This window comes from Nestor notabilis, unplaced genomic scaffold (assembly GCF_000696875.1).
Source record: "Nestor notabilis isolate BGI_N333 unplaced genomic scaffold, ASM69687v1 scaffold29236, whole genome shotgun sequence".
Lineage (NCBI taxonomy): Eukaryota > Metazoa > Chordata > Aves > Psittaciformes > Psittacidae > Nestor > Nestor notabilis.
The window spans coordinates 27508-55272 of NW_009932066.1; the positions used below are offsets into that span (position 1 = coordinate 27508).

The following is a 27765-nucleotide window of genomic DNA, read 5'->3' on the forward strand; positions in this document are numbered from 1 at the left end:
GTGGCTGACAAGGATGTTGGAGAGGGACTCTTCATTAGGAACTCTAGTGGCAGGACAAGGGGTAATGGGTTTAAACTTAAACAGGGGAAGTTTATATTAGATCTAAGGAAGTAGCTCTTCACAGTGAGGGTGGTGAGGCACTGGAATGGGTTGCCCAAGGAAGTTGTGAGTGCTCCAACCCTGGCAGTGTCCAGGGCCAGGTTGGACAGAGCCTTCGGCAACATGGTTTAGTGTGTGGTGTCCGTGCTCATGGCAGGGGGGTTGGAACTAGATGATCTTAAGGTCCTTTCCAGCCCTAACTATTCTATGATTCTATGAATCTAGTTAAATATTCACTATTTGTACCAAGACTTTAAAATTTAGGAATGTCAGCATGTGTTGTTTTAAAACCTTTTGTGTTTTTTACATTATCAGTTCATAGACGCATTACTATTCACACTTAGCTGCTTAACTTACTACACTATATATTGTAGAACAACATCTTAGTACTAGGAAATTGTAAAATATAACCATGTCTTTGCTCAAACCCACTGGTTTGTAGTGGTCTTCATGGTTTTTTCTACTCTTTGTGAAGAGTTCCCTGGTTAGAAGTTGCATTAATGCTAAGAGGCAAGTTAAAATAAAGTAAAATTTTAATCTCATCATCTGTACTAGTACTTTTGTATATGGTATCACTGAAATATACAGCTGTCTTGTAATGTTTGTATAAACATATCCATACCCATCTTTTTTTTTTTTTCCCCTTTTCCCAGTTCTTTGGTGTTTTCTGTATTTTATTTATTTATTTTCTTTTGAGTTTTATTCAGATCTTACTGTTGCTAATACTGTAACAGTCTGGTCCTGCCATCATTAAAAGGTCAGCAGAGCTCAGGTTGATAATTAGAAAAACTTTTTTGACTTACTGTGTTGTCTGTCTTCAGAAAAGTAAATACGGTATTAAAATGTCGTAAGTTGATTCAGGTTTTATAGATTAAATTGTACATGCCCTTGCATTTCTCCCTTAGTTTGTATTTTTTCCTCATAGCCAAAACTACTTGAGTTTGTGCTGGGAATAAAGGGATAACAAGGATGTTCATAGTACTGAACTTTGACCATTTGAGGCAGATGCTAGTAGTAACCTTTGGAGGCATCTACCTTCCTCCACTGAATATATATTGGGCTGAATTTCTCAGTTGGTTGCCAAGATGGATTTTGAAGATATATATGTATATATACACACAACATGTAAAATAAATTTTTTTCATGTCTTCCACATGCATCTTTGTAAAATGAAAGTAGAAGAAAATACCATGCTATTAAAAACCAGAAAGTTACACAAGAGAGTCAGGATTTGTAGTGAATCATTTTGATCCTACAGAAACAGTTGTGCTCTTTAAATACTTTTGGGGCTCATGTTCTTGGTTTCTAGTCTGTCTTAGGTTCAACAGTGTCTGTGCATCTTCCTTATAAAGCTGTTACACAATAAACAAATTGTACCTTTCAGTTCTCTCTTCTATTTCAATAATACTGCTATATGGAAATAATGTTTTCAAAGACTAAAGTCAGTTGCCTATCAGTTAGGTAATGTGAGAATCAATGTCACCTGGCATTGTCAGCATTGACTGCTGAATTCATTAACTAACGATTGCTCTCCATCCCCTTACCGCCGTATTTTAAAATAAGTTGTTCATTTGCATCGGTGTTGGAAATTACACACACCAAACCTATTCAGCTTCTCTTCATAATGATGTTGGAATAATTTTAGTTCCTATGTGAAAGGTGAATCGTAATAATAATAATGAGATGCTTAATTTCTCAGCAGAAACCTTTTCACATTAACCTCTCAGTTTCACAAGCATAAATGTGAATTTATGGAATTTTATTTCATGAAATGCTATTATCCAAGAATAAGAATTCTGTCCTTGTTTTGGTATGGAGTTTTTCTTCTTCCCTAATCAACATCTGTCATCATCCCTCCAAGCTAAATGGATGGTAAAGTAACAAGGAAGATTATTCTTCTTTGATTACCCAATTTGTCTTAATTACAAGCTTCTAAAACATGTGCAGCTAAACAAATGAACAGAAAAATATTTAGAACTGATATTAAAAGCAGCTGAAATTGCTTCAGCTGTAAACTTGACTGACTTGTGTATGTTTTTTAATAAAGATTCAGGTCTGAGTTCGCATATAGGTGGTTAAAGAAATGAGGCACTTGTGTGCCAATCACACTGAAATGGCAGTTTAAATCTGTAATACTGTAACACTTGGGTGACATATACTAAAACATTTTGAGAAGGTCAGTATGAAGCAAGCAGTCAGCTGTTGGGTTTATCATAGATAAACTCCTGCAGAGCGCAGAAGCATTTAATACACCAGTGGAGCATGAAAAAACTGTGCAAATTAAATTGAGAAGCAGCTGCTTGTAGAAGATGCGTATCTTTATATTGAACTTTGGAGGGTACGTTTAGGAGGCTGTATTAAAACTTACTATCAAAAATCTCCAGCCAGAATCCTGGATTTTCGTAAAGAATAGTAATTGTGGGGATATGTAACTTCTGTTTGTACAAATTTGTTCTAAATAATACATCTTAAATCAGGGATAGAGTATAGAAAAGAAGCCCTACAGAATTCCTTTTGAAAACAAGTAGAATATGCTCATTTAAATGAGATATTTATTTTAGTAAATGCTTAATATATGCCAAAATACATATCTATGCACAGAAACATGCTTTTTTTGGTAGAAGAATATTTCATAAAGGTATGGTAGTGATTTAGGCCAAACTATTGCTAGTTCTAGATACAGTGTGGAAGGGCAGAGATGGTACCAGGTGCTCCATTGCTCCCCACAGGGTATCTTGTGCCTCCATTGCTTTTGTGGGGAGGCAGACAGAAGATACATTTTTCATATACTAACAGGAAGAATCTTACTTTTTTCATATAACATAGTATTGAGTTAAGGAGTTGTGCTAGCATGCAGGAGTGTTTATACTATAATAAAACCAGTGATGAGCTCTACTCCCCACAAGCAGCAAGAGGTTTGGCAGAACACTTGAGTATCTTGGCTTGTTCTCTGGCAGCTAGCATGCTGTCATATTTGTACCATGTTATTAAAAGACAAGATTGTAACTCATCTTTAAATTTTCTTTCACTCTTCCAGTAGTTACAATGCTACGACCAAACCATTTTGTGGATGCGGAGAACCTTGGTAAAAGCTGTAACGGCAAAGCAGTTCAGTTGTTACATGCAAATGTGTATTTGGGATATACATTATTCTCATTGTTCCAACTTTCTATGTTTTAAAGGGAATTTACCACTTAGCATCTCAATAACAATAGAGTAAAAACTTGCTTTTAAATACAGAAGTGAAAAGAGTTGTCTAGTGTGACACTATGTGTCAGTGTTGTGGCTTACGTTAGATTTGCTGAGAAATTTCGTAGAAACCATTAACTCACTTCACTCTGTAAGTAGTTTATTACTCGGGTTTTTCTATTATCCAGTTATTAACCTGGATTTTTTTTTTTTTTTTTTGAATATGGTAAACGACTAGTCTATCTACCAATATCGTACACTGCAAGATCATTGTTTTCTTTTGTAAAGACTTGAATGTATTTGTGTTTTTGACCTTGCTACTGAACTTTTGATATCTTGCTTTTTTGGAATTTCTGTTTGGACATGAGTCATATATATTAACATGAAATGTAATCATTCTGAATGTGATAAATTCCAGATTTGTTGGTCTAAGGACTGCTGATCAGAAAAGTGCTGATTTGGGAAACATAGGAAATCAGGGTTACATGTAGCTCTTGATTAGTGTAAGCATCAGCTTTAGTATTTCTCTAAACTGTAGGTAGCCAGTTAATAACAGGTTAATAAAAACATGCTGTTTAAGTGCAGCTAAAACCCAGGTCTTACCACTCTCCCAATTGAATTTTTTCTTTAATTCACACACAAAACAAAGGGGAGGGAGAAGAGATAGTCTAAACAGTGGTAGAAGAATGGGGGGAAAAAAAGCACAGCAGGTGTGTGCTGACCCCCTGGTATTTAAGGAGATTGGAAAATTGCAGTATTTGAGTAATGAAAGAGCCAAGGGAAGAAATGTTTCTGGCATCATTGTGAGTAATCTTGGATTCTGGCAATAGATTCTGTGATTCTGTTAGAAGAGAAATTTTAGTCTTCACCAGCGATACATTTACTGTTACAGATTAAAGACAGGAAAGATCATTAGGTGCTGAATTAACATACTTTCTAAGGGTCAAACACAGGATATTTCAGCTCAGTTACATCTGAAGTGTCTAGTTGTATCCCACGTCATCTGCGAGTTCATAGGTTCAAAGTGGTAGTTATAAAGCTCTGCAATTGTAAGGCTGCGTTCATGCCTATTTTAAGATGACAGAAAGTAGCAATCTTAATCTTCTGTCTATGACAGTTTGCTCCCACCTAGTGATTTATCAAGGGGTAGCAAATAGTTTCTGGAATTTTGGTAAAACATTTTGGGGAGGAACACTTGGGGTTTTGGGGTAGTTTCTTTCAGTTCATTTGAGTCGTGCATGCTGTGTTTGAGTTTGTCACTAACTGACGGTTTGTGACAATGAGTGTTGGATCTTTTAGAAGGTGTTTGTTACAAAAGAAGGTAACGTCTTCTGCTGCAAGGCTGCCTTTTGGTAATTGAGAGTTTCAGGAGATTACGAAGATGTTTGTCAAAGGCAGACTTGAGGCTGAAACCTTTACCATTGTGTTGTATTTGATTACTGGACACTGAGGTCCAGATTCATGCTATTTCATTTTATGCCACTCAGGGCTGAAGATTTAGACCTATTACCCTTGAATTTGTTTATGGCCAGTGAAGAAGAGTACAGCTGGATGTGTTTCTAGGTGGCCTGATCTAGTTCAAGATGTCCCTCCTCATTGCAGGGGGGTTGGACTAGCAGACCTTTGAAGGTCCCTTCCAACCCAAACTATTCTATAATTCTGTACTAGAGGTGTAACTGTAACAGTGCAGTCTGTGTTGTAGGTACTTCATAGCTATATGCCTAGACCTCATTGTTGCTGTGACTACTTGTATAATTTTGTGCCTCCCCTTCCAAGCTCCGCCCCCATCGTGAAATTATCTGTCTGCCTTAGCTTTATAAGTAATATTTAAATCTTTATATATGTTTCATGTCATATGAAAAGTGATGTGGAGCCCCATAAGAGAGCCGTCAGAATAGAAAGGTAATGGTAGCCCAGCCATTGATCCAGATAGGCAGAGCAATCCCAGTGGCTTTGAAAAGCCTTACTCTGTAGTTAAGTGTGTGAGCTGATGAATTCCAAATATGCGTTTTCTCTCTGCTTCTGTAATGTACTTTCCTTCAAGTACACTTCTTCTAGCATCCTTAACATTTACAAGGCACTTTGAAATCTGCAAATGGTGAGTACAATATAGGATCGAAAGGTTCATAACAGTAACCTAATTTTATCTGTTGTTTTAGGTGGGTCCATATTGTCTGTGCCCTCTATGTTCCAGGAGTGGCATTTGGAGATATCGACAAACTGCGGCCAGTAACGCTTACAGAAATGAATTATTCAAAGTATGGTGCCAAGGTAAATTTAGAAGAGATGTTCTGCCAACAAGTAGCTTTATTTTACATTTTGACATGTAATAGAACAACATACATCTTCTCAATTTTGTTTTTCCTGTTTATAGTCATCACAGTAATGTTCAGGACTAAAAATGCGATGAAGTTTGTTTGTGGTTGTTATACCATTGCTCATACCATCGCTTTTTCTTTCTATTTTCCTTACGACTTTTCTTCATAATTTCTGTCCTTGTTTTCACCCTAATTTCCCTTATTTTTTATGCAGGTGGTAATTACTTTCTTTTTAAAGTCAGTTAGTGGCAGATTGTCAAAATGTGGATGTAAATTGAAGAGGATTTATGGCATGTGAAATAGAGAAATGGAAGATTAGGTTGATTAAGAAAGTGACAGATGTACATTCAGTAAGAATTGCTTTAGGGTCTATATAATTATGGTCTGGAGTGTATATAAAAAAAGTTGCTGCAAAGCAATATTTAAAAAAAATCCACAACAACATGGGGCCCTCAGTTTGAACAAAAAAATGGCTCTAAAATTAAGATGGGTTTACATGTAAATGTTTTCAATCCAGATAGAAAGTGATTGTGCAGAAACAATACAGAAAAACATTGCAATGGACAGAGGGCAGTACTCTGTAATTTCGGTCATCCAGAGCACAGCTCTTTGCTTGTTTGTCCTCTGAACTTGTTGAACAATTGAACGCTTGCTGAGCAGCTGTGTTGGTTTATGATACCGTACTTATGTAATTAATTGTGTGTAAATTGCCTGGGAGGGATTTAGTTGTTGCTCTGAAGGGAAATACAAGACATGAAAGCTCATATAAAAATTCATCCAACATGCTCTTTAGGTTGTTTGAGCACTTTTCTGTTGCTTGTTGAATGTAAAATCAATCGTGGAGGTTGGGAAGGGGTGAAATCTTAAGTAGTGTCAACTGTCGGCAGCATAATTGGTTTCTGTACCATATAGGAGTAAACAGACCTGATCGGGTTTTATGTAAGATGTAAATTATTAAATATTAGTCAAAATGTGCCTGAAATACTTACTGTGGTGTGTTCCACTCTTCTGTATAAGGAATGCAGTTTTTGTGAAGATCCTCGTTTTGCCAGAACTGGTGTATGCATCAGTTGCGATGCTGGGATGTGCAGAGCTTATTTCCACGTGACCTGTGCTCAGAAGGAAGGCCTCCTGTCAGAAGCAGCAGCAGAAGAGGTACCTATGAAAAGGATAGAGTAAAAAAGTTGTATCAAAAGCTTGTGGAGGTGACCTGCAGTTCTGCTCCTGTTGCTCACTAACCCTGAGCAAAGTTTTTGTAAATCGGCACCAAGACATAGGCCGAGTAACAGGACAGTCCAGGGCTCCTTGCTCATCAGATTGTCCAACTCTGAGAACCTTTTGAAATGGTCTGGAAAAAGGGATAGAGAAGGTTGACAGGGAAGTTCGCTTAATAGACTGTCAGTCAATACAGATGTGAATTCTAACTTTAATTCTTGAACTTCACCTAGGTTGACATACTTACTTACCTGATTATGTAGTATAGTAATCTCAGTTTCATACCAAATAGGACTGTCTTCAGAAATTAACTACGTTTCCAGTGTCATTTTTTCATGCATGTTTTCCAGTGTTCTTCAAACTCCAGTACAGGTATATGACTTTCCTTGTGGTAACATTAATCTTAGCAATCAGAATGAAATGCAAACGTTTGTAACCTGCAGATTAATTTTTAATGTCTGTTCTTACCAGTTTTCTCCCTGTAATATCATTAAAGCAATTAAGATCTGAAGCTTCTACTTCCAAATTCATTTTTATGGTATAAGTACTTCTGAGTTGCCAAATTTCATTCTGATATGTATCATTTGAATTAAGCCTGTTATGTTTGTAGCTGCACAATTTACCTTCTTAATGCCTTAGAAAGTACTACAGGTAGCACACAAACAAGCATTACTTGCGCTATTGATACTGACACTTTTGTTTCTGAAAACAGTGGACCATGAAGTGGCTCTGAAAGGATTCACAAAATACTTTCTTCTGTGAGACTGAGAATAGGAAGATAGCAAAATAGCCTCGTTGTTCCTGATAAATTATGTACAGTGTTGATTCTTCAGATGCTCTGTGTGAATTTCTTCTAGGCATGTGCAATTACTTGCCTTTCCACCTTAGTATTTTGTTACATGTTTTGGTTATATGTTTTCTGTATACCAAAGGAACAGGTTATAGGCCTTACACAGTCTAGTTTTAGGGTGCTGCTAATTTTTGAAAGTTGCCACACTGAAAATCTAAATCAAAATAAAATATGTTTGTAAGGAAAGCTTTCTTGGGTTTCATTGGTTAGTGTTTTATAGATGGAGTAAAGGAAAATATAAGCATTATTTATTAATATTTTATTACTTTATGAAGACTGCTTTAAGTTTTACTTCTTAGTTCGTAAATTTATGATAATGTTTCTACACTTTTGAAAATACACTGTCAATGAAATAGACTTCTCAAACCACAGTTGCATGTGGCTCAGATATTTCTAGTCTGCTAGCAACGTTTGCAAGTGCTACAAGTTATTACAAGCTTGCAGGCATGATAATGTGCAGATCTGATGGAGAATGAAGAAACACAAAAAAACCCAAACATCTGAGATGTGATAAATCATGTGGGGGTATAGCCACGAAAAACATTTGGAAAATTGCTTAAGAAAACCAAATATATTACCTTTTGTATTATGCAGAATTGTAAACCCCTTGTAGGTTATAATGCAAAAGGCACAGGGAAGCAACAGGAAATTAACAATGCATGTTATATGTTAAAGGGATTTGTACTTAGGAATTTCTTCTGCTGTTTTTTTTCTGAGAAAATAGTACAGAGATTGCATAGTAGATAGTTAAGTAGTTAATGGATTTAAAAACACTGAGAGTCACACAATGAAAACAGTGAAAAAACACTTTATTTGGTAAATTCCATCAGCATTACAAAATTGATTTAGAAAGATATGTATTAGTTGTTTTTAAAAACATGTCTGTTTCAACATGTGAACTGATTGCCACTATGTTTATGCTTTAAGAGACTTTTAGCAATGTATGTCTTACTTTATTTTTGTTCCTTCCCCTTTGTTTTCTCTGAAACAGGATATAGCTGACCCTTTTTTTGCTTATTGTAAACAGCATGCGGACAGGTTAGACAGGAAATGGAAGCGGAAGAACTACTTGGCATTACAATCTTACTGTAAAATGTCCTTGCAGGAAAGAGAAAAACAGCTCTCGCCAGAAGCTCAGGTACTGTATTCATGACACAAGTGCATCTCTCTTAATCATCCATGTTAAACAAGAAAGAAATGAAGAGGATTGGACATTTTTATTGTAATAGGAAATTAAATCTGAAGTATGTTGATAGTGCTTGGTCGTTAAACAAAGCAGTAAATGATTTGTATGTTCTCTAAGAACAAGTCTCAATAAAATAATTATCAAAAAGAGATATTTATACTTGTCTGAATTGAAAAATCTTACTCTGTTTTCGTTTTGTGGCAAAAAGCTGGTAATGACATTTTCATTGTAGTTAATAGATTTTGTTCTTAACAAATAAAGACAGCCAGACAAGAAATGAGGAATATTTCTACATCCAAGTTCAGTAAAATCCACTTTTTTCCTTAGTAATACCTTGAATTTTTCAGAAGAGTTTAGCTTGCCTAAAGTTTTTTCTTGTTAGATCCTGGTTCACGTTTTGTAGGCCTAAGTAGAATTCTGTATGCTGGGGTTTTTCATAGTAAAGATTGCCTAGAAAAAAAAATTACGATGGTAGAGAAACTAAGTCTGTGCTGCTGAGTGGAAGTTTCCTGAAAATCTTAGGCAATGTCTATATTCCTGTCTAGTGGCAGATTCACATAGAAGTGTTAGTTACTGCATAAGCTCAACTGATAACTGTCTTCTTGTAAATGTTTCAATCCTTTTGATGGAATTTGTGCACTTTGATATGTTTTAATGTGTGTATTTCTGATTCTGAGGTATTTATGGCACACTTTGCTTTCGCTGCTTAGGCTGAACTGCATTCTGTGGAAAAAATCATATGTATGTAGAAAAGCAGCTTGCTACTTGAATGAATCCTGCCTAATTTGTTGTAGAAAGTAGCAGATGCTGCAAATAATGAAAGGCAGTTAAGGGAGAACTGTAGTGAAATGATCAGAAAATAAGTCTCCGTATCATCAAATTCTTAATTAAAAAAAACGAAAACCCTTTTCTACCTAGTTCTTCAAAGATCTTTGAATAGGAGAAGAGAATATTAATTTAAACTGACCTGTGCAGCTGAGAATGAATATAAGCAAACTGTATTGTAGAAGAATTTTGAATAAAATATTTCTATGAGGTATTGAGGTTTGTATAGCTTGATTTAAAACTGGTTACATAATTTTTGCTGAATACACTCGCCTCTCAATTAGGTGAAATGCACCAATGTAGTGGACATATCACAATAATATGAATACTACCCAACATAATGGTAAGTGCTGGTTGTGCAAAATCAGTTTGGATTCAACAGGGCTTATTAGCACTGTTTTCAGGCATTTGTTATTTAGCACTGAGAATGGTTAGAAGTTCCCAGTATTTTCCCCTTTTCCTCTTCTTTGCCCTGAAACCATGACCGTGCAGGTTTTTTTAATCTAAATTACTTGGATTAAATGTTTTGAAACTGAAAGAATGCATGCCGAAAACTGCAGGTGGAGTTACTTGACACGGTGTAGGCACCTTCACGCAAATTTCGTAACTTGCATACATTTTGTAAAACCACTTGATTTCACTATGGCTCTGGTGGTGTATGAGTCTGTATTAGTATTGTGTGCGTGTCTGAGTTTACATGGATGGAAACAAATTGAATGCTTCAAAAGTCCATTTCCATGTCCAGTTGTATGTATGGGATTTTATGAAGTAAGTAATTGTCTTTGAGTGGTTTCTGTGCCTTTTTAGCAATGTAGGACTGTAAGGGGTAGTTACTTACTAGAAGCGTCTGGCTAGGGAGTAGACACAAAGTATGTGTAAGTTCACCCCTTACCATATGTTGTCTACATGAGGAAGTTAATATCCCACCAATGAATTCAACCATCTTTGTTAAATAACGATTTTGTCTGAGAAATAAGGATCTTGAGACAGCTTAGTCTGGAAAAGAACATTAAGAAGTAAATATATATTTCTCTGTATATATCTAGTGTGTATGTATATATGTATGTACATACAAAAGCTCACTTCCAGGGGTGTTTGTAGGTTAAGTAAGGTTTACAAACATTGAATTAACATAAGCAAGTATGCAGTTTTACAAATAATATATCTGGTATTGTGAAAGTGGCATTTTGAGGCACAATTTTGAAGGAGAAAAAAAATGACTGTTTGATACTTTGTAACCCAGGCAGGAATAACTGAGCCAATGATATGGCAAGTCATGTGGCCCAAGAAAGTAAATCCATCTAAAGAGTATAATACACAAAGCTGTCTAGGACTTTTGATTGTTGGAAGATGTTCTACGCTGAAATACTTTCTTGATATAAAGATGTACATTCCTTGAGTAAAGCATATTCTTGAAAATCGTTTAAATCCAAGTGACTTGAGTTCAGGATTCGATTTAGACATTAGTCATTTTAATCTGTCCTCTATTTCTGGAGAAAGGCTCAGTATGACAACTTAAATGACCTCAAGTATTTCAGAACTGAGCATGTATTGAGTATAGAAGTGTCTTAGCTGAGAAAGCTATAAACCATCCTTGGTCCTTCCAGTGGTGAATAAAACTAGGCAGTGGCTGTAGGTGGGTCTGTTGCTTGCTGCTGTAGGTCCAAGAAGAAAGCCCTTGGGGTCAGAGCTGGCCTGCAGTCCACATCTGCCATGTTTCTTGGTCATTGATGTTCAAGACCTAGTAAGGTAATGTTTGTTAAGTTGTGTATAGTATTACCTTCAACGTTTCTATTTGTAATCAGAAATGTTCCTTAACATATATGCACACATTTTAGTGTTTATCTCAGGAGTATCTCATACCATATGGTGAAGCAGTCAGATTAGTTTAGTTTCTTCTTTCTGCAGGCAAGTAAACAACTTCTACCTGATAGTCAGCTGGAGTTCTGCCTATGAAGGTTTGTATGTTGATGTCATTTTCTGCCAGAATTGCCACTGCATAGAGTTCCCACAAGACAGTGTTTTCCATCTGTCAGTAACAACTTGATCTTCCGGTGTAGATCTCGCAGATGGTCACAAATATACAGATGTCATCAACAATATATGTTGTGAGCTGCTTTTGCCTACTTCACTTGTGTTTGGGCTGTGGTTTTGGCACATTATAATCAACTAGTTTAACATTTATAATGAGATATGGCATTTAGAAAGGAGTTCCTACAGAAGGATGTCAAATAGGGCAAAAATGCTCTTCATCAACTTTTATTGCTCACATAGATACCAATTTAAAGTGTATCTAAATGTGTTTTTGATAGGTCAGCCAAGGCTTTTCCAAATACTGAGTTTTCACAGTCCTGTCAAATTATCATTATTAGACTGGATTGTCTGAAAGCCAGCAGTCATTTGTGTTACTTTCATTGGTGGGGAAATCTCATCAAAAAACCTGTGCCTAGCTCCAAAACCTAGTGAAAGGATAATGTTACCGATACACGCATTTTGAAGTAAAGTCTAATGTCTGTATCGGTGGCTGTTTCTTGAAACAGAGTTCTGGAATGAAAATAGCATTAATTATATCTTGTGGCTTTTAAAATGAAAGTAAAATATGGATGTGATCCAAGAGGATACAACTCAAAACCGGTTTTGAATTGTTCCCTTATGTTTTTAATTTATGGAATTCTTTATTGCAGGCTCGCATTAATGCCAGGCTACAGCAGTATCGTGCCAAAGCAGAGCTGGCCCGCACCACCAGGCCTCAGGCCTGGGTTCCCAGGGAGAAGCTACCACGACCACTTACTAGCAGTGCTTCAGCCATACGTAAGCTTATGCGCAAAGCTGAATTAATGGGAATTAGTACAGACATTTTTCCAGTGGATACTTCGGATACCAGTTCCAGTGTTGATGGAAGAAGAAAACATAAACAACCAGCTCTCACTGCTGATTTTGTGAATTATTACCTTGGTAAGGATCAAAATTTTGTTTGGTTTTTTTTTCACTGAAGAATTATCATTTTGCTGTATTTGTACTGTACTAATTCATTGCTTTTTTATTTTCGTTCTATTTCCTTGTTATTAATAGATAAATATGAATTATAGCTTCATTTTAGGTCAGGTATATTATTGGTTAGTATCTCTATTTACACAAAGTTATCTTTTAAAAAAGACATTTCAGAAAAGAAGAGAATCTTTCAAAAGTAAACAGGAAGCTAAACTGTCTTTGCTAAGAAGGGAGTGGAAACATAGCTACCTTTTGGTATAATTTAGTACAATTTATGGAGCAAAATGTAAATGTTATGACTGTTCATTCTACTCAGTCTGTGTAATAAACCTATAGGCTATAGTTTTGTGTTGTTATGGTTTTATGCTTTTCATTGCTTCACTTTTTTCAGTGCTTCATATATCCAAGGATAGGAAATAATTCAGTTTTCTTTTAAATAGAGAGAAACATGCGCATGATTCAAATCCAGGAGAATATGGCTGAACAGAAGAATATCAAGGATAAATTAGAAAATGAGCAAGAAAAGCTTCATGTGGAGTATAATAAGGTGAAAAAAAAGGGATTATAAACCATTATACTGTTTTAGTATTGCTGCTGTTAACTTTGATTGCATTTTGCTTTCCAGAGAAAATGACTTTAAAAAGATACAAACTATTCTTACTTTAAAAGTAATATTTTCAAATATTATCTTCTTGTAAAAATATTCTGTAGTCTGTTTCTGCTATACAAGTAGAATCAAATTCTAAAGTTTCACATGTTGGCTGGGCACAAGTTCTTTTAACTGACCCCGCTGGGAGCTCCAGTAACAAACTGGACATGGACAAACAGATCTCTCTCATGAGTGAACTGTATCTTAAGGCCCTTCTTTTTTTTTCATTCTTTGTATGTATTTCATTTGAGACTTTGAGACAACAGAGATTGATTTGTTTTGTTTGTGTGTAGTTCTAGGTTATTTTTGAACCTGCTTGGTTCTCTGCTTGGAATCCTACTTGATAATTGGGAATCTAGGATTGTCAGAGTGCTATTTATTTAATTATGTCAACTACAACTCATCCGACATTTAATGACTTGGCTATTTTTTCAGGCTGAAATAATCAGTATTCACAGAACTATCATGTCCTCTGCATATTTTGTTTAAGTATAGGCATTGCTCACCCCAAATGTTACTAATACATTTTTTTATTAACTCATCATCATGCTTAAAAAAGCATTTTGTGTTTTCATTGCATTTTTACTAAATGATTATTTATTGTTTTTAATCTTTGGATATTTTGAAATAGAACATAGAAATACTGTATCTTTTGTGACAGGTGACATGCTGCAATTCTTGCTGAATTGAGCAACCTATCAAGTGGCGGTTAGTGATGACAAAAAATAGTGTTGCTATTAATTGTTAAACTGTTGAGTATGTGTTTTAAGTGAGAATATATGGAAATGAAGCAGCAGGTCCTTGTGAGCTGCCCAAAGATGATAAAGGAGAAGGAGATCATGTATGAGGCTGTTAGCTAACTTAGTAGGTTGTATATGCTGGATGGTAATTAAAAGTTGCTTCCAGAAGAAAAAAAAACAACTTTTTTTTGCTTGAATCCTTTTATAAATTATATCTCTTTCTATGAGAGTGAATGTTCTTTGGTATAGAAATACAGAGCTTGAATTCATTTATATGGTTGCTTGTTACAGTCTTGTTGCTAAAGTAGTATTGACAATGCATACAAGATGTTGCTGTATTTTAGTTTTGCTTTCTAATTGACTTTATGAAACCTTATTTTCATGTTGAAATGCTTCAGATCTTTACAAAACAGGTGGCTGTCCAGGTTTTCATCTTAGTTCTTTTGAATTGCTGAAAGATTGCACTGGTCTCAGCTATACTGAAATGAGTTCCATTGTTTTTTTTAATCCCAAAGTAAAGTAATACACCCTAGATAGGTAAGAGGTTGAATAAAATTTATTAACTAGCTCCTAGTGGATTTTCATTCCTATTGATATTTTTTCCTTTAAATTTTTAGCTGTGTGAGTCCTTGGAAGAGCTACAAAATATGAATGGAAAGCTGCGAAATGAAGGGCAAGGCATTTGGGCTCTGCTGGGTAGAATTATTGGACAGGTTGGTGTTTGGGATTTTTTCCCCCACCTCTTTATAGTTCATACACAGACCTGGTTTTCCAAGAATAGGTCTTTTTGTTTCTGTCTGTTATTTCTATGGCCAAATTAATTGATTTGATCAGGCTTTACTTTTGGGATAATATTTCCTGATTGAAATATCTGGACTTCTGCAAACAACCTACTGGGGACCTGTAACTTAATTTTTTTGTTGTAAAAGCGATCTTGTTTGCAAAATTCTTTCATTTGGTATAAGTGATTGACCTGTCATTTGTGATGAACCTTAATGTGAAGCGTGAGTTAATCCTACCATTTTTGTCTCCACATTGTCTTTAGTTATTGTAGGCTTCAAATAATGTAATAACTTTTGATGTTTTCTATAAGTCTTTAAAACTGTAGTACGTGTGTGGTGGTTTTTAAATGAACAGCGCAGAATATTTCTGTGGTGAATATAAATATCCAGGAGATGTGGATTACTTCCTCTTGCCAGCAGTTATCTTTGTTCTCATTGATATGCGGAAAAAAGAAGTGTAGATTCTTGCTCTATTTTGATATGTTTTATGTCAAAAGTATTAAATGGACATTTTAGATATCAGTGAGAGATTAAAATTATTTCCAATTATGATTTTAAGGAAGGTTAAAGAAACTTTGCATTGTGAAAATGCAAATATACAATTAAGTCACAGTTTTGTTGTGCTCCTTGGTACTATCAAATTTGTGCTGCTCTTGAGAAAATGAAGCTTACTCTTTCTTTATGCAGTCATAGTTCTTAAGGAATGCTAGCTTTTTCTAATTCTGTTTGCCCTCTTGGCTTTTCTACTTGTAAAGAAGGATTCTCACATAACATATCTCTTGAATCAAGATTATTTTTTTCCCTCCTTTTTAAGATGGCTTTAAGTAAGTATTCAGAAATATGTCCTGCTGCAAATGTTACTAAATTAAAAAAAAAAAAAATGAAGAGAAGTTGAGTAGAATTCATTTACACAGCTTGCAAGACATTTTTTTTCCAGTTGGTTGAACAGATGCAGACCCATGGGGCTGCTGTGAAATGACTTTGATAGATGGTTGCTGTCTGAGAAGCTGGTATACTGCAGATTAGTAGAAACCCAAAGAGAATCTCGTCTGCTTTGTGGGGGGATTGGTCCAATAAGATAATTTTTCTAATTAACCTATCGAGCACAAGGGTAGCAAGGATGTTGGGGAAAATAAACTGCCTCAGTATTCTTCTGTCATTTTGTGAATTTGCCTTTGCTTGTTTCAGCTAACCAGGAAAATGCATCCTTGTCCATCCGTCTATTTGAAGCTTGAATTAAAAATTTAAAAGCTAGTGTTTCAATATGGAGTTTATTTATTGAATTGAGAAAATAAGTATATTACTTTATATTTCACAAGCATACTGCGGTAAACATCTGTAGTTCCCTCTTGTCTGTAAAATAGCTAGCTAAGCAATTTCCTACTCATAATTTGATTCTTGTTCTTCATGCACTGAGATTGTATTGTCTCAAGACTCATGTGTACTGCATTTGTTCAAATCCAACAGAAACTGAACATACCAGCAATTTTACGTGCTCCTAAGGAAAGGAAACCAAGTAAAAAGGAAGGAGGAACACAAAAGACATCTACGCTTCCAGCCGTGCTTTATAGGCAAGTAATGAAGTCTTGACAGAATATATACAATATCTAGTAAGTCGTAGTTTCACGAAAGTGCTGAGAAAATTGTTTATTTCAGTTTAGATTAACAGAATGCATCAGTGGTCTATATGTTTTACTTACTTCTGAAGGCTAAGTTGAATAGTAGTCAGTTCTTCACCTTAGCACACATCAGTAAGGCCTGGAGGGTTTTTGCTAATTTGACAGCAGCACTTTAAGGACAAAGGTAACTCTTTACAGCTGAAATAAAGGGTCCTTTGTCTCTGTTGATGTGAAAACTTTTAATTGGTCATCTTTTCTTTTGAATGCAATCATCTGTGAAGATTTTTGCAGACAGTGCTGCTGAGATTTAGTCACAGTGGCTGGGTGCGTAAAACACTTGTCATATCATATAAGAAATTTTACTTTTTACTCATGGGTTGTCAAATACTTTGGGATATTTTATGTGGTTTAAATTTCCCTCCTTGCATTTCTATTATTTCCCAAGAAAAAAAAATGTATTTGGTTATTCTGTCATTGTTCCCCCTTTCCCCCTCTCCTGTAAGTTGTGAAGCTACTGACTGGGTTTTAAGTAGGCCTAACAGTGGAACATACACTAGGATCCCAGAGCAAGACTGTGCAAAGGATACATGTCATCTGGGATCTTTTACTCCTGCCACCAGTTGAGAAGTGGCATGGTCTTTTGCTTATCCAGAGGGCCTTCACCCACAGATACAGTGGGCAATATCTTGCCCAGCTACGAGGCTAAATGAAGAAAATGGGTTAAAGAGGGAAGATTAGTTCTAGTGCTGTGAGAGGTGGAAATCCTGAGAACATGGCAGTAGGCTGAGGATTTGGCAATTTAGATGTATACATAAACAAATAGTAGAAGTCATGCTTTACTAGTTCTCTTTTGTTCAAATCCACTCATTTAGTTCCTCCCATTTTATAATGGAATCAATGAACACCTGTTCTTCTTGAATAACTAAAATTTCAATTCCAGTAGAAAAATGTTGATAATAAAAACGAAATGCAATTTTGTATGAGTTGATACGTTGCCCAGCATAATAGCAGCACAGGCCTATTTCAGGGTGCTTGCATTATTAAAATAAGCATATGATTGTTAAGACTGGTAATAGCAGCATAATTTTCCATTAAAGTGTTTGGATGGCACAGGTAGCATTTTTTCCATTTGCCATTTGGTACATTTTACTGAAGTATCACGTGATTACTTGCTGGTTAGAAGTCCTCAAAAACTTAGATTGAAAGCCATTTTATTGATAAGTTAACTATATTAGGTGATTGTATGCTTTACTATACGCAGGTAGAAGCTTCTTAAAAAGTAATTATGCACTTAATTGGTGCATTAAAATTGAAGTTGCCGTGTTTGTATTGAAACTGTGGAATGTGCTGAGATGTCTCATTTTTTTATGATATCAAGTGTAATTATAATGCTTTTCTGCTACCTACATTAAAAGTTGTGGAATTTGCAAGAAGAATCATGATCAACACCTACTGCTACTGTGTGATACTTGTAAACTCCATTATCATCTGGGTTGCCTGGATCCACCTCTTACAAGGATGCCAAGGAAGACCAAGAATAGCTATTGGTAAGAATGCAGTTGGCGGTAGTTCTGTTATCTCTGTACTTAACGTAGGACATAAATGTGAATAGATTTGCAAATTCTCAGTGTTTTAGACAGTGCTATAATGCAGTTTGAACTGAGTTATTTTATTTTCAGGTTATTAGCAGTGATATTTCAAGGTATTAAAAAAAAAAAAAAGGTTCTAAAGATTTTCTTAGCCACTGTGGAGAAATAGAATTTAGCTCTAATTTTCTTAGGTTTTGAGTTCATTTGTGATTATTAATGCTGCTATATAGTAATGGTAGGAAATTATAGGCTGCTTTCAGGAAATGAAAGGCTTGGTCTTCTGTTTATTTTAGGATGCAGATATCCAAGTCTCTGTCCAGATCTTTAAGATAATACCATAAATACTTAAAAATACCACTTGTAAGTAGTCGATCAGTTTATTGTAATATGGGGAATCATTTGGATTTACTTCTGTCTTATGACTCAAATCTGCAATGCCAGAAACTTACTTTTAACTGTCCTTGCTGCAGTTACATTTCCATGCATTAAAAATTTTATTTTGTACCACTGGAGCAGAATGAAAGCTAAGTGGTAAATGGAGAACTGATAATACGGCAAAGGTGCTGGTTTCCAAACTGTCATAAAAATAGTGTGCTTCTCTATTGTGTTAGCATTCTGTATGTTTCTAAACTGCTCTGAAAGCAGTTACTTAGAAGCAGCTTTTGTCTGGCAAGAAGTTCGTGTACAGCTTCTCTAGGAATCACCGTTGCCTTGTATGAACATTAACGTACCAAATCAGAATGGTGTAAGAATTCTTTCTAAAATGCAGTAAAACTTTTTTCATCAGGAAAACGTCTTTTCTATCTTCCTTCATGTTTTTTTTAATCTATTTTTGTTTTAATTTTAAACTTCCACATAACATTTACTTAAGTCATCTTTCTGTGTAGTTTTAATGATTGTGAGCAGAGCAAGATGGTGGGTACATTAAATGGGAGGTGTCTCATTTTTTTTAATACCTTAACATGACGAAACCTGGATTTACCCCAATAATTTTGAAAATAAATTTTAAAGGAAATATTGATAGAGATCACCATTACTAATATTTTTCTGAACTTAATTTTCCTTTAATGACTTAATGCAGTCTGTGATTTTGGACTTCTCATTATTTAAAGGGCATTCTGAGCTCTTTGGTTAAATTTAATGTTACATGGAGACATTTTTTAAACTTTTTTTTAGGAGTTTCTGCATTTGCCAGGAGGTTCTTGATTTTTTTTTTGTTCTGCCTTTTAACCAAGTTGAAAAGGCTCACAAAAAGCCATCAGTCCAAAAGATGTAAGGCTACAATTCTCAGTAGGTGTTATAGCCAGAACAGGTCAGGTTAAGTAGTAAAACGCTTTCATTTCAAAGCTATAACTTATCTTTGTTATGAATTTCATGCTTCAATTATACCTTAGATCACAAACTTAGCTTTTACTTTTAATTAGCTAAAGCATATTCTGAAATGTGAGATTATAGCAGACAAATTGAGCTGTATTGATTGCATTCTTTTCATCATTGAACATGCCCTTTTGCATTCTTTTTGGGATCAGTAGAGAGCATATAGAATGGACCCTTTAATCTGAGTTTGATTTCAGCAGGTTTCCCCCCCTGCTGTTTTGAATACAATTTTAATCTTTTGATTAAGCTATGAAAAAGTATGGGGTTCTTTTGGTTTTTGTTTTTTTTTTTTTTTTTTTTTAAATATGGGGCCTATGTACTTTTCAGGTATTTGTATAGGATATAATGGGAACTTATGCAAAAAGATAAAGTAAGAAAATGGGTAGAGCAAGAAATTCCTTGAAATGTTAGGCAGGTTGAAAGACTTTGAATACAGTGATTAAAAGTGTTGACTTTAGTCCTCTTTTAAAATAGTATGCAGGAAGCAGTTAAAAATAAATGTTTGTTAATTTTTTATTTGTATTTCATTATCACTGCTAACCATTTACTCACAATTGCTAACTTGAGCCTTTGCAAAAATTTTGATGATTAGAGTCATATACTTGATCAATACATATTTATTTAAATATTAGGTAGTTTAGCATGAGTTTATTTCATATGCTTCATACTTTATACTGTGTTTGAGCATGCCAAATGATTCAGCTTATATGTGTGAGGCCACATAACCTTACTTGTTAGTTACTCTTTTCGTCCATTTCATGGTCAGCATTTAATAGAAATGTAATTTACAGAATACAAAAAAGGTTTTTGAAATTGTTTAACTAAATCCACTATTTCATGTAATGGTAAGGGGAAAAAAAAAGATTTTTTTTATAGTTAAAACCTAATTTGTTAAAGCACAAATTATAATTAGTTATCTGAATGTTTCTAAGCATGCAAAGGAGGTAATGATTTTAGTCTTCATGAAATCATAGTAAGAGTTTAGACCTAGTGAGCACCAGTGTCTCACAGCTTATTAGAAATGGGTTTCAAGCATTTAACAATAAGAATTTCCCCTGTTCAGGGACCTGACAGTTTTCTCCAAGGTAACATTTATACATCTTGAATATTTTAGAAAGAAATTGTTTGTAACATATTAAGTTCAAAGCCTGTCCTCATTTCAAATGGATGTTTTTTGAGAGGAAGAGCATAACAACTATTTTACATAATGAAACATGAAAGCATTAATTTCTGTCTGTTTTGATGTGGTGCCTTCAAAGTAGCTCTAATCGTAGAATAAAATGCTGTGGCATACTTTGATTAAAAAATTTGGAATTTTTCAGTTTCTTAGAAAACCTGTTGATTAAACACTAGAGTATTCTTTTGATTCACGTTATCATAAAATTCAGTCTTGTTATTCTCTCCAACAGCTGTGAACTCTTACACTCCTGCCCATTCTGGATGGACTGGGAACTATGTACTTTCTTGGTAGGGAATGATCTGAACTGATACAAAAACAGTGCACAAGCGTTGACAGACAATACAATGAATCAAAATCTGATTATAAAATATCAACATTTTCAGTAAGAAAATACTTGGAGCTACCAACACAGACTAGCTCTTTCTATTGAAATGAGAGTGGTGAAAAATAGTGATGATTGCCAGTAGCATAAAAAATGCTGGGGATGGAGATGAACCAAACAAGGGTTAGTGGTAATATTGGGCTTGGTGGGTTTTAATTTTGTTCTGGAAGGCTAGGTTATTTTAGTGGTAACTTTGCGGTAGGGAGTATTGGCCACAGTACAGAGTGAGCTGTGGAGTTCCTGACCAGTAGTCCCATAAACACTTATTTAGTATCTGGACATTCATCCATATTCCTGACCTCATTTATTCAGTATTGATCCAGCACATCTTGATTGGTTTTGCATCTAATTCATTGAATAATGATATAAAGTTATTAATTTTTTTGAGTGCAGTATAACGTTGTGTATAACATTACTTTTTATGTATTCGTCACTTGTCCTAATTGGCTTGTTGCAAACAGGAAATTTCTGGTACCTTGACTGTCTGAAAAATGCTCTTTGAAGCTCTTAGATGAACTATTTTTGGTTCATGTACACTGTCTTTTACCTGCAGAGTAAGAGCAATCCTCCCTTTTTCCACTTCCAGTACGTCATTCAACATGTGTGATTTATTCAAATTCCAGAGCATAGGTGTCTTCTTAAAACTATAATCCATGTTTCTGAAGTTCAGAGAGGTTTATTTCTTCGTAAACAGTGCAAGAAGTGATTTATCACAGACGATGTCTGAGATCTGTTGCCTCCTAATTAAAACCAGCTCAAACTCTAATACAGTTTTCCTTTTTAAACACTGAGGACAGAACTGTTTTCTGGAAGCACTGTAATGCTGTTCACTCAGCACAGAAGACTTAAATTGGCTCCTTTCACAGTAAGCACCGTGCACAGGGTGCTGGTTTCTTCTATGTTCTTCTGGCTTAATGCTCAGTTGTGATTATAAGAATGACTGTCTTGTTCAGACTGGATTTGTTTGTATTTTCATCACACAAGCTACTCTGAAACTATGCAGCATAACACAGCTAAGGCAGCCTAATTCATCTATAAGGTGATACTGGAGTAAAACCTCCATTTTTCCTAATTTTTGTAGTGTTACCTTTTCAGTAAAATATTTTCATATGTTTTTATCTGGTTTTCTCATATAGCAGTGATGTTGTTTGCTTTGTTATAAAAATTTCAAAAATGAAGACAGATTTGTGTTAAGTTTACCAGTATGTTGGCTTTGAGCACTGTTTATGAGATCTTCAACTTGGTGACCTTTCATTTATAAAGGAATGGTGTTCAGTGTTTCCTCAGCTTTTCTCATCATCATTTCACAAATTTCCATGTGCCAGGCCCATCAGTTAACGTGCGTTTAGATTTTTTTCATGTGTAAAGCTGCAGCATAAGGAGGCATCATAATGTTATTGTTTTAACTAATTTTTTGGGGAAGTAACAGGTTTTTCTCTCTACAGTTGTCGTTGCTACTTTACCAAAAAGCACCCCATCTCCAAATTATCCCTTCATCCTTGTTTTCTTAGGGTTGTAGATGTTCACGTTTTCACACTGTAAATTTCCAGGTTAAAGGTGTCATTCAGTCAGTTTCTAGAACTTCATAAACAGAACAATTTGGTCCTTGAGTGCTTTCTAAAGACCCATTATAGGTTCACACATTTTTGAAGATGCCCATGCTCAAAAATCTGTTCACCACCAACCAGCACAGAGACATTTGCATTGTTCAGTTACACAAAACCAGTTTCAGTGGTAGCCTGGACCATTAATAATTTCTGAAAGTTAATAATGTGTGTTCCTTGTCCCTTGCTATTCTTGTCGTTTCCTAGTGAGCTGAAAACATCCTTTTGCTTTGTGAGATAGGAAGGTATCCGGTACCATTGACTCTTGTACCAAGGCAGATTGAAAACACAACAAAACTGTGCAACTGCTTTTCTTCTGTAGGTAGTTGGTGCTTTATCAAAGACTTCCTGTATGATTAAAAGGTTTCAAATAATCACTGATATTTCTTGATGGATCAAGCATTTCCACTGATTTTTAGTAACAGGCACATTTTAGCAGTAGGCATAGCATTGCCTACAGCTGGTTTTCTCTAAATCTAGATTAGGCAAATCCAAACTAAAAGCAAAACAAAACCTTTGTACAGAAGTTGAATGTTTGGCACCATTTCTCCTGTTAATTTGTTTGTGCTGCATAGCAATGCTTGTTAATTTAGAGGCAGTCAAAGACTGTTGGAATAGTTGGAAAGGTGACCTGTTGTCATAGGTTCTCTATTCACTCATTGTCCTTGAAGAGGTGAAATTAAATGAGCATGACTTTAGCATAGCCAAAAGGAAGGGGAGTTATATGGCTGCTTTCTATGAATATATTAGGATTAAACAGCAGAATGGGAAAAGAGTTCTTTAAAATCAAGAACTGTGTTGAAATAAACCGTAATAGGAGCTGAAAGTTAGGAGATTGTTTCCAAGTCAGAGGCCTGTGTGTCTGTAATAGCTTTTCTGTGGGCCCTATGGGAGCTAACAACCAAAGCACTTTATAGTTGAAGCTTGACTGCTTTGTAATAGGGTTGATAAGATGTGGTTGCCTATAATAGTAGAGGCTATTCCAGTAAATCAAGAGGTTGCTTGTAAATTCATGTTTATAGCTTTGCTTTTTTTCCTTTCAGTCTATATGTGAAGTTTTGTTCTGGGATTCATAACCTGTCCCTCCCCTCCCCCATACTATGATTTTGCAGCTTTCTTGATGTAGCTCTAGCTTTTTTCCTAATTTTGATTGCTGTGACACTCGCACCACCTGTTTCAGAGCAAGCTCGGTCATAACAGTGGAATTTCAGGAACTTGCATGCAGTACCTCATCTGTTGGCAGAGATGTTTCTTGTCATCTTTGCTAACATCAGTTATTTATTTATATTTAAATAAGGTCTTAATGAAACTCAGGTACTTTACGTATCTACGTAGTTATTTTCTGTACAACTGTCTGAACTTAGGTAGCAGAAAAACAATGTATTTCCCTTTGAATAGCATAGAGCTAAAGAACAGGAATGATTTAATGTAAAGCTTCTCTCTCCTGCTACATCACTGGAGAGCCTTTCTCCATAAAATCTTACAATAATAGTAGTTTGGTCTGTGTGCTTTTGTTTATTTACTGAAGTTACTTTGTGTGTATATATGCACATGAAGTTACTTTGTGTGTGTAGATGCACACAAATTTATGTAAACATATAACTATAAAAAATAGCATTTCGTGACAGTGATTATGTCCTGTATTTTTCTATTGATTTTCCATGCTGGTGTCCTGAAGAGGCCTAGAAATGTTAACAGGTACTGTAGGCACAGCAAACTGAGGTTTGTAAAGAAGAGGAAGAATAGAGTATTACATGCTTGTATGCTGGCCAAAAACTGTTTGCAGAGTGTAAAAACTGCATGAACTGACTTCCTTGTGTTTTGGCTACTAATAAAGTGTCCATACTTACATGTCCCTGAGACAACAGGGGTGACACTGGTATCTTTTGTGCAATCTACCCTGTAGTACTTCTGTTTTTCTAAACCAGCGAATACTACTAGCACTAGTGTGTGTCCTATGTCCTGTGATCTCAAGTGCTTTAGAGATAAGAAGTGATTAATCTTCATGACATTTATAATGTAGCCATAATTACCTTAATTTTACATATGGAAAAACTGAAGGAGAAAGGTGTTGACTTAACCATGGTTACACTGGTAAATTGCCCAACCCAAGGTTAGATTGGTCCCACATCCTCTATTTTGAATTGGTAGCCACTACTCTCTGTCTAGGGGATCATAATGACTGCTGTTGTCTTCTGGTACAGTCAGGGCAGATCTGAGATTATACTGCTTGGATTACTTTGAAAGAATTAGAAAACATGGAAAGTTGATGGAGTTCATAGAGTGTGGTTTTAATATGTGTATCCTTGTTAATGCAGTTAATAGCAGAACATAATGTTGATTTCATAGTTGAATTGGAAGTGTAATGTGAGAAGGAATTAAAAAAATCAGCACTTCTCAGTGAGTATAATTTTTAAGTTTTCATTAACATTTTTTTAGTTAACATCTGCATTTTTATTTAACATCCACATTTATGACTTTGCATAAGATGATTTTTTTTTTCTTTTCTGCAAATAAGAACAAAACCTGATGAATTCCCGTTTTGTTAATTCTGTCATGGAGCTTGTTTTTAGTATCTGTTAACTTTTGAAGTTACGATTGTGATTTTGTACTTTTTCAGAAACTCAGTAGGCCTTTTCAACTCAGTTTTCAAAGTTCAATAGGTGTCTCCAGCTTCTGTATCTTTGTCTCTTAATTCCTTTTTCAGATTTGAACCTCACTCCCTTAGAAAATGCATAGTAAAACTGATTGTTGTAACAGACGTGTCTTCTAAATCCCTATCACTAGAGAGTGCTCTCATCAGAATGAATTCAGGAGTGTGTCATGGTCAAGATTAAATTGCAGCAGCAGTTACAGTAATGAATATGTTTGAGCGATGTCTTTAGGTGTCCATTGGGATTCTTGACTTTTGAATTTATTTTAAACCCAAACACTTGATGTTTCTTTTTCTGCTTTTGTGACTGCAGTTTTAAATAGAAAACCTTCCACTTTGCAGGCAGTGCTCAGAATGTGACCAGGCAGGTAGCAGTGACATGGAGGCTGATATTGCCATGGAAACCTTACCAGATGGGACCAAAAGATCAAGGAGGCAGATTAAGGAACCAGTGAAATTTGTTCCTCAGGATGTGCCGCCAGAACCGAAGAAAATTCCAATCAGAAACACGGTAAATGATGGTTGAGTTGTTTTTATGCAGCTCATACTCATAATAATTTTGTCTTAAGATGACTTACGTTTTTGACCTTTTAAATTGGGGGATGTCAATTGGATATTTTTTTTTTTTCCCCTTTCCTTTGTTTAATGCCTTGTTACTTGTGTTGAGTGTATAGTTTTGCTAAAGTAAAAAGCTGGGAAACATAGTACTGAACTGAAGCTTTTCCTTTTACCTGGGTCACAAAGTCCTCTCTTAATTGCAGAGAAAGAGAAAATTCAGTTTGTACTTAAATTTAGCCTTTACAGCTGTAGTAGTAAGGACACTTTTGTTCTTGTATGCTAAGATTTAAATATATCAAATTACCATTTACAGCTGTAAAGTAATTAGTCATTTCCTTATGTACAGGCAACCTACTGATAGACTGCGTATTTTGTGACTGTCACAAGACCCTTTTATTTCAGTTTGTTTAACTTACTAATCTTATTGTATGTTTTCTCAAATTTTCCTGGTTGATAGTTTTCAGAGAAGAGAGGCTTTCATTTACTCGTGAAATATTTAGCATCTTTCTTTCATTTAAAAGTAGAACATTTTAATTAATCATTGTGTTCTGATCGCTAAAGTTTTGCTTTCCTACTTGCTCATTTTAATGTGTGACGTGTCATGTCACCTGTGAAATGTATATGAAGGTATCAAGGGATTTTAGGACCAGTTTAAGGAATGAGTAGTGTTCCCATGACCCTTTGGACATGAGTAATGATTGTGTATAAACTGGTGGCTTATCTTTCAATATACTTCTTAGTATTTGGAAATACTTAAAACATTCTCACATTAGGGTTAGACATGTTTTCTCTCATGCAGCACACGTTTATTTTCCTTGCAGAGCTTTCCAGAATTTTTATGCGTGTACTAGCAGATACATACTTTACCTTTCTGAGTATAGACTAATAAGATTAACCAAGTATTTTCCTGGCCTAACCTTGAATGTTTGCTTTAGTTACATTTCAATATATTTTAACTGTTTGGGCCACAGCTTTCATTTACCTAATGGCTTCCTTTTCCTGGTCTGTGACTAAGAAGAACTTTAAGAGTGACTCAAGCCAAAATGATTAATTCATGTCAAATTATTAGGAGTGCGGGTAATCTAAAATTAAGTTTTGTGAATAATTGAGAACCTCTGTGCAGTGGAGAAACTTTTTTTTCCTTTCTTCATGTCATTGAGGGAAAGTTCCTTTCTTTCCAGCGTGTAAGAGCATAGGTTCTTAAAGCTATCTGGGTAGATTGCACTGACTGTTGAAATACTATTGTTCACATAGAAAGAAAAATCTGGTGTTCGTGTTCACTGAACCTTTTGCATCACCTGTCCCCTTTTTCTTCTGTGTCTTCTCTCTTCCTTTACCTAAGGTAGTAGTGTGAGGAGTGGGAATTCATGATCTTGGGACTTAAGAGAACTAGAAGTATTACAGGAAAGACATGCATAGTAGTTATAGACAAAAGTGTGATCCAAGGCATTGTACAGAAATGCATAGGAAGATACAATTGGTTTGTTCTAAGGCCCATGTAATAACTGCTGGGCTGCTTCTGTGCTAAATGGAGAGATGTCTAATTGCTCTGAAGTGTTCCCCTCATGCAGTGACACTATGATGTGCTGCACTAGTGGTGTGTTGGTGATTTGGCACCTCATGTGTTGAAAAGTGTATCTACACACATTGTGGTATGTAACATAAAGACTAAATTTACTTTGAGTGGACTACTATATTGGCATGGTACAGCATTACACTGTGGAAAAATTACTGCTACCAGTCTTAAGAAAGACTTTGTTCCTCTGCTTGAATTGTTAGACTGTCTTATTGTTAGGCTGTCTTCAGTGTTTTTTGCCTTTCTACAAGATGCAGACTTGCAAAGTAACATCTTTGCAACCCTGTGAGCAGGGCTTCTCTGTCAAAGTTGTTATTCCCACTCTTAGAGCTTTCCCATGGCCGACAGATTGTTGGGTTGTTTGTTTTTTCTATTTTTTCAAT

The 27765-nt window shown here is 35.4% G+C and overlaps 1 protein-coding gene across 1 annotated transcript in view; it reads left to right on the plus strand.

The window, feature by feature from the left end:
* PHF14 (PHD finger protein 14) overlaps positions 1-25759 on the plus strand; it is a gene marked incomplete at both ends in the record, with an annotated part of 52950 nt that extends 27191 nt beyond the window's left edge. Inside the window, 9 exons of the mRNA XM_010016199.1 lie at positions 5448-5559; positions 6624-6761; positions 8663-8809; positions 12367-12637; positions 13114-13220; positions 14680-14775; positions 16312-16415; positions 17879-18010; positions 25591-25759. Of these exons, the coding sequence (XP_010014501.1) occupies positions 5448-5559; positions 6624-6761; positions 8663-8809; positions 12367-12637; positions 13114-13220; positions 14680-14775; positions 16312-16415; positions 17879-18010; positions 25591-25759 (1276 nt within the window). The remainder of the gene's footprint in view (positions 1-5447; positions 5560-6623; positions 6762-8662; positions 8810-12366; positions 12638-13113; positions 13221-14679; positions 14776-16311; positions 16416-17878; positions 18011-25590) is intronic.
* Between the last annotated feature and the right edge of the window lie 2006 nt (positions 25760-27765).